Source organism: Condylura cristata, unplaced genomic scaffold (genome assembly GCF_000260355.1).
Source record: "Condylura cristata isolate star-nosed mole 26May11 unplaced genomic scaffold, ConCri1.0 scaffold00005, whole genome shotgun sequence".
Lineage (NCBI taxonomy): Eukaryota > Metazoa > Chordata > Mammalia > Eulipotyphla > Talpidae > Condylura > Condylura cristata.
The window spans coordinates 39,758,034-39,765,667 of NW_004567106.1; the positions used below are offsets into that span (position 1 = coordinate 39,758,034).

The following is a 7,634-nucleotide window of genomic DNA, read 5'->3' on the forward strand; positions in this document are numbered from 1 at the left end:
TGTAAACCTCTATCTGTTGGCATGATTCTGAACAGCCGTCCTCCACAAAATTGTAAAATAATTTCTTGTAATTATGTTTTAGGAGTTTCCTGGACGGAAGGATACTGGATGTGGATCAAGTTGAGAGGTCAACAGAATCACTGCATTCGAAACATTAAGGAAACGCAATAGGAAACAATAACCATTAAAAGAATAAACTTCTGCCACAAGATTGTTGGCTTATCTTGACCAGTTTTAGGAAATCTGCTCCATGCAAAGGACACGATTCAATTCCCTTTTAAAACCCATCTCTTTGCCTTAAAAGGATGTAGCGATCTTCTCTGACAAAATGCTGCTTTGCATTTTGATATTTACAGCCAAGTAAAGCCAGTGTTGCCTTCCAAGAGCAGCCGGTAACAAACAAAACCTTGGAGCGCGCCCTGGAAGTTGCTCACCCTACCACCGGCTGCGAGAGAAGCGAGTAGTTCAGCTGGTCTTCGGGTCGGCTGCAGCGCGTTCCAGACTCTCCAGGGCAGCGTGCCTGGGGGTCGGCCCCGCCCGCGAGCTCAGGGCTTACAGCCACGCTCAAGCCGGCGCTCTAAGGGTGGGGCCTCGCGGCCGGAGCAGCAGCGGTCGGGTGTGCTAGGCTGGTGATGTGAGCCGGCTGGGCGGCGCGCCGGGCCAGCCGGAGACGCGCGCCGCGTAGCTGTAATCGGACACCCGAGCGTTCGCCCCAGCGCCGACCACTTTCCATTCACTCGGAGGTGCTGGATTGAGCGACGCGGAGAAGGGGCCCGGGCGCCTCGACACTGCACTGCTAAGGATTCCTTTACAAAGAAACTCCCAGGACCGGGAAGAAAGAATTTCACCGCTGGGACGCTCTAGAAATTCTGGTCTTCTGGGAAAAGAACCGGAGACACGCGGATCGAAACCCGTAGCAAATTGATGACTTTTTTGCGCTGATCTCTTCCCACTTTGGTAAGCTGAAGTCATTCTTTTCAGTATTCGCATTATAAATTTAGCAAAATGTAACGTTTGAATCAGTGTGTTGACTTCTCATGCCTCGGTACGCCCAAGATTGGTCATTTTCTTAAGAGCACATGTAGTTTGTCAGGAAAGTGTTTCCTTTGCGGAGAGCTCTGCTTTAGTTGTTTTTGGTTATGACACCTGCGGAGATATTCAAATTGAGTATTTCATTATCTTCTAAGGCAAAATACTCCAGAGGACGAAAGGCTTCTTTTCTTACATGTTACCACTATTCGCTCAGAAATGAAAACAAAAGCATGTCTCTGAGTTTTTAAAGGGAAGAAGTTTTAAAATATGGGGTTGGGGGAAGTATGTGTAAGACACCTGGTTTTAAGTCACTTCTCATTTGTAGGTAGACTTGAAATCATGTTACTTTATATGTTCGCTTCATTTCACCTGTCATTTTGTCTCCCATATTATTCTTCGCAATTTGTGGAAAATATCTTAATAGAGTGGAGACATGTCAAAGATAAGATAGTGGTGACAATATACAAAATTGTGTTAGTATTATCTGTCTGCTTAATTAGGAGACAAAGTTTCAGTAGGTATTTGTATTTTTTTTTGGGGGGGGGAAGTGGGATCTTTATAAGGACAACAAAACCAGAGAGCAAATTACTGAGGGCAAATCACCCCATAAAATCAATTTTCTTTCAAGTTAATTTAGGAATGACAGGGTGAAGAGGTTCTGGAAGCAGGAAGAAACTATTTCTTTTGAAAATTAGCAAGACAAACATCTCTAGGGTTTCTTCTGTGTGGTAAAAGAACACAATTTTGGTTTTATTTTCATTAACCATTTATCATCTAAGAATTCAACTTGAAGTTTTTATTTAAAATGTTATATTTGGTTGAAATGTTCTTTTTACTTAATTAATGAGGTGCAGTCTTTTCCATTTTTAGTGTTTTTTTAAGATCAGATAAACATTAGCAATACTATTTTAATTGTTGAAAGTTTGTTGTATCCTCTAAAAAGAAAAAAATAAATTAAACTGTCATATCATTTTATTGTATGATTATACTAGTCTCAAATTGATGAGATTTTTTAAATGGTCCTAGAGTTACTTTGCATATTGTTGCCACCAGAGCACCCCTAGGTTTGTCTTTATATATTACCTGATCTTCTTTGCTGTTCAGTCCTTAGCTAATAAGCATGTATCAGTTTTACAGCTACATTCTGAAGCAGTAATACCTATCTCTCTGATTTATCTTTTGAAATATTGAAAGCCTGCTTTCAGGTTGATTTATGTAAAATATGCATTGACAGATACATGGTTCATTAGATTGCTCATGTCTACTAGGTCATTGGTTTGAATTTGGCAACAGTCCATGGTTACCTCATCTGCATCATTTAACAGCTGCATGGTCATCTGTATAAATTGGCAGATAACTGATTTGAGTGATTTCAGTGATCTGGGATTGAACACATGGAAGTTGTATGCATAGAAACACCATTCTAGAGACAATTACTTTAAAACATCTAAGGGTATGTAGGTAAATGGGTATACATGACTGTTCCTATGACTGTAGTACTATAGAAAGAGATTTTCATTCACTAATATCTATTGTTACCATTTTCAAGTCATTTCAGTGTAATGTGATTTTCTTTAGAAAGATCAAGTAAGTGTTGTGTTTTCCTTTGGGAATCAGTAACTTTTTCCTCATTGCATTCATTGTTCATTGTTAATATAAGCATTATTTGTTGAAAGATGAAACAGTTTCTCTCTCTCTCTCTCTGCTAAGACACAAATGAATCAAATCCAAATTTTCACATATGAAAAAGTCACAGCTCCTCCTACAGTTTTTTTTTTTAAAGATTTATTTATTTATGCATACAGAACTGAGGGGTACAGGCCAGAGGTGCAGGGGTGGCGAGAGGCTTCCCCAGAGACAGAGTGGGGAGCAGAACAGGCAGAGTGACTGAAGTACACTGCTGAGGGGAGCAGCGGGCGGGTCAGGAGAGGTCTGCCACGCCATGTGGGCTCCTCCGGGGCAGGCGGGAATCGATCTCATGCGGAAGTGGCTTTAGCTTCTCAGTGCTGTGCTTTAACCCGCTGCGCCACCAGGGAGGGCCCCCTCCTACAGTTTTTTATGACTGTAAATGTTCAGTCAGGTCTTGTGAATTAAAGTACTGGTACTCTGTTTACATTGCTGATTTTTATGAATTTATATTTTGTCCTTTTAAAAATGTGAAATGCAATATAACACATTCATTATTTCTATTTTAAAGGAATTTCCCCTTGGATAATAAATTATAAAGCAGAAGAAATGGCATTCCCAGCAATTTGCCTGTGGGTTGGAATATTTGTCTGTTCTGTCTGTGTAAAAGGATCTTCTCAGCCCCAAGCAAGAGTTTATTTAACATTCGATGGTAAGAAAATTGATCAACATTCTAGATAAATGTTATTTGAAGTTTTTATTTCTTTCTTATGTAGACTCAACAATTAATAAATCAAAGATAGTGAAATGTTATCTTAAATATTTACTAGATTGCTTTATGTATGACCTGGCTCTTTTAAATTGTTGGTTAATTGACAAATGCCTCTATTGCACTAGTTTATGAAAATGTTTCATATGTATCCTGCCTTTTTTAACTCTTCTGTTTGCATGTTTATGTGTGGGAAGCTTAAGAAGACCTCAAAATATAAGATTTTTTAATCTTAATATTAATCTGGTCATGTTTAGAAATAATCCCTATGTGCTTGTCCTCATCAGCTGAAAGATCTATACAGGTTAAATTGCTAAAAAATATTTCCTATGTAATTTTGGGTCTTAACCTAAAGACTGTTCCTTTCATACATTTCTTCTATAGTTACAAGAAGTTGCTGAGGGACACAAAGTCTCTTTATTAATTAATAAGGACCTTAAAAAATAGTTGGAAGTATGTTTTTGATGGTGATTGTTTATACTTATTCAGAAACATAGGAAAATGAGTAATATTTCAAATTTCCACAAATATGAAATGACTAAGATTCTCTTAGGGAATGGTTTCCCAATATCTTCATGAACTTCAAACAACTTTACTGATAGATGATGTAGGTCAATCAGGTAACCCATACTAATTGAAAAGATGGAATAAGGAATTGATCAGAAAGATCATCTTTCTAATCGAGGTCATTCATATTTTTATTATATTTTCAATACTCTCTCTGCATTAATCTCAGTGTCTCATAGAGCATATTTTCATTTTCTTCTGAGAAGCAGTAGACTCTTAGATCTCCTGATAGTTCTCTTTTCTTTGAATCACTGTGATTTTGCATTTCAAAATGTGATATGACTGAGGTATATCAGCCAAGTGACTCTTAACTCACCAAGTACTTTTCTCAAGGTCATCATAAGTCCTGAAGGAGCCTTATTTAGGACATAAGTGTAAGTGAGCTTCTAATTGCTTCCTTAGCTCTTAAGCCAGGTGTTTGTCTTAAAACCTTAACTGTCATATTAAATTATAAAGAAAAACATTGAAATATTCTTTTAATCTTGCATTTTGATTATACTTACTTTTCAAGTTGAGAATTATAAAATCAAATTTTCAAGAAAGAGATGAAGAGCAATATTATTTCCCTCTAATGTTCTAATATTTCCTCTCAGTATAAAGGAAGATGGAGTTGTCTTACAGGTTGGGCAGCTAAATCTGCTCATTCTCTTCCATGAAAACTTACCTTCTTTTTTCCCCCAAATATAGTCTAAAGAATGTAAATATTAAAAACAAGTGTGTCAACAGAGATATTCCATAAACCTATATTTGAAAGGTAATACAGCCTTTTAAAACCAATCTTCAATAGTATGTAGAATAGTAATTACTACATAGTGACTAGAAATTACAGTGAACTTTTAAAATGCTATATGACTAATATTTTAAGTGCTCTTAAACTTACAATACATTCTTGAGGATAAAATTGACTTTAATTTATGACATGTATAATACAATATGTATAATGTGTGTAGTACAATATGATAAAAATAAGCTATTGGTCTAAAAGATTTGCAGTTCCTGATAGTTTAAACTTTCTGAGTTTTAGTAGGAATCAAAGAGATACAATATCACTAAATTTGACACTCTTTAAATATATATATAGCTACAGAGAGAGTAAACATACTGAAATACCACAATTTTAAATCACATGCAAAAATATCCTAAAATGAACCATATAGAGAGAAGATGTTGTGGGATCGATACATTAGACAGTAGCTTTTGTTAAAATCTGTAAATTGTTATCTTTAGTTCATAGTCATTTTTAAAAAGATTTCCTAGTATGTGTACTTAAGATGCTTGTTCCAGTTTCTTGTCATTTAAAGTTTCTCACTGTTTTTATGATAACTTATCTGGTATCACATCCGGATAGTTTGCTAAATCCCTTAAAGTAAGTTAGCCTTAGAATCAAATATAGAACTTTTTACAAAGTTGACATATATGAATATATATTTATTTAAATACATATGTATATATAATGTATATATACTTTCTTGCATTAAAAAAAATTCTTTGACTATTTCCCAATCAAAAATCAAAGTTGGAAGATATTTTGAGGAAATTCAAATAATTTCAAGTTACTTCAGGCAGTTTTTGTATCATTATATTCCTTTGTAATTACTTTTCCCCTGACATTTTTTATTCAAAATCTTCTCTTATACTGTAAATTAGTCTTATGTCTATCTTTTCCGCTGTGGAACTTTAGAAAACTCCTCTCAGTTTTGTTATTCACAATCCAGGTAAGAATTACAATCAATTTAAAGATATATGGAAAAGAAGTCTCTTCTCCCATATAAGTTTCATTCCTCCTTCTTGTGATAGATTAATGAACTGATAACATTTGGAAAACAGTGATTTAAGGATTTGCTTTTCCTATTGATCTAGTGCAAGGTCAGCTAGATTGTCATCAGTCCTATGGGAAAATGCACTTAAGATGTTATTAATTAGTTTTTATATTTGTGCTAGCTACTTTGCATGTTAAAAGAACTGCAATTTCTATTAGATTCTATACTTTCATAAGTTTTGTAACTTTCACTTAATGCCAAATGCTTTTCAAAGAATATTAAGATCATGAAAGTACTTTTGATATAAGCTGAGCTTTTGTTGAAATAAAATCCATTAGCCTGATTCACATCTCATAGCATTATTGGCATTGTATTTTTTTTTTCCCCTCAAAACTATGAGGGTCGTAAGGAAAGGACAAGACTGCATATTTACAATAAGTAAAACTTGCTTGTGTTTTTTTTTTTTATACTAGAGAAAGCACTGTTAAAAAGGCTCTCCTCTACTCAGTAGAGAGGTTAGCTTGTTGTATGCTACATGACCAGGAATAATCTGATAAAGGGGATGTAATTTTAACAAAAGGTATCTGAGTTTAAGAAAATTGATATTGTCTATTGGAATAAGAAAAAATGATTAATGAGTTTAATCTATTGAATATTTCTAATTTAAAATGAGGTAGATTACTATAAAAATAAGATTTTTTTCTCAGTAATTTATATTATGAATCTGCAATATTCAATTTAGTGACATAAAGTCATTCATAATATTACCTTAGCCTATGTCTGTAGGATCTGTAGTAATGTTTCATTTCTGATGTCAGTAATTTGCATTTATTTGCTTTTATGCTTTGATTAATCTATTTAGACGCCCATTTTCTCCATTTCATTGAATTCTTCAAATCAGCTCTTGGTGGCATTGTTTTTTTCTATTATTTTTCTGTTAAACATTTCCTTGATTCATGCTTTAAAACCCAGTTGTTGATGCTTTGTGTATAGTATCCTCTTCTTTGTGAAACTTCTTAGGGAATTCTGTCACTGATATGAAAACGTTGTTCAAATGTAACTAGTTATGTCACAAATTTCCCTGGAAACATTGCACTAACAGTGCCCTAGATCTGTCAATAAAGTGTATTTTGATTTTCAGTCAGTTAAAAAAAAAATTCTTATAACTGCCACAGCTACTTTTTGTCTGTTATTCATGACTTATTTAGAAATATATTGCAATATTTAAAAACATTTAGGTATATTTTATATAAGTTCCTGTTATAGATTGCTGGTTTAGTTTCTTATTATCAAATAATATACATCATAGGTTGTAGTTCTTTGAAAATTTTGTTCTGCTTTTTTTTTTAAAGCAATGTGTTCTAGTAATACCAATTAAAGTCAATCAGTTGATAGTGCTTTTATATTTTATATCTTTACTGATTTTCTGTCTACTTATTCTTTCAATTACTGACAGAAGAAATTGAACATTCCAATTATACTTATGGATTTGTCTATTCTTACTTCCATCAATTTTCACTTAATGTTTTTGAATTTCTGCTGTTAGGTACTCCTCAGCTTAGGAATGTTAGGTCTCCTGATGAACTGTTTTTTTTCCTGTTATGAAATATGCTTGATTTATCATTGTCATAATTCTCATTCTGAAATGTATTTTGTCTTTATATATAACTTTATCTTTCTTGTATTGTTTTAAAAAAGCACACAAAATTTTAGTTATAATTAACTGGGAAAATCATTGCCAAGATTCTAATTGTGTCTAGGAAATCAGGTTTTTTAGTGTTGTTTCCTTACTAATTAACTCTAAACTTTGACAGGACCTTAGACTGTTAACCTCTGAAACTCTTCTTTATGGGTACTTTATGACTTTTAAGCTTAGTTTA

The 7,634-nt window shown here is 34.0% G+C and overlaps 1 protein-coding gene across 1 annotated transcript in view; it reads left to right on the forward strand.

Annotated features, from left to right (window-relative positions):
- Nucleotides 1-429: 429 nt before the first annotated feature.
- The window catches only part of SEMA3C (sema domain, immunoglobulin domain (Ig), short basic domain, secreted, (semaphorin) 3C), a 141,289-nt gene continuing 134,084 nt past the window's right edge, over nt 430-7,634 (forward strand). Inside the window, exons 1-2 of the mRNA XM_004676892.2 lie at nt 430-957; nt 3,230-3,370. Coding sequence (XP_004676949.1) covers nt 3,268-3,370 — 103 coding nt within the window. The 5' untranslated portion in view covers nt 430-957; nt 3,230-3,267. The remainder of the gene's footprint in view (nt 958-3,229; nt 3,371-7,634) is intronic.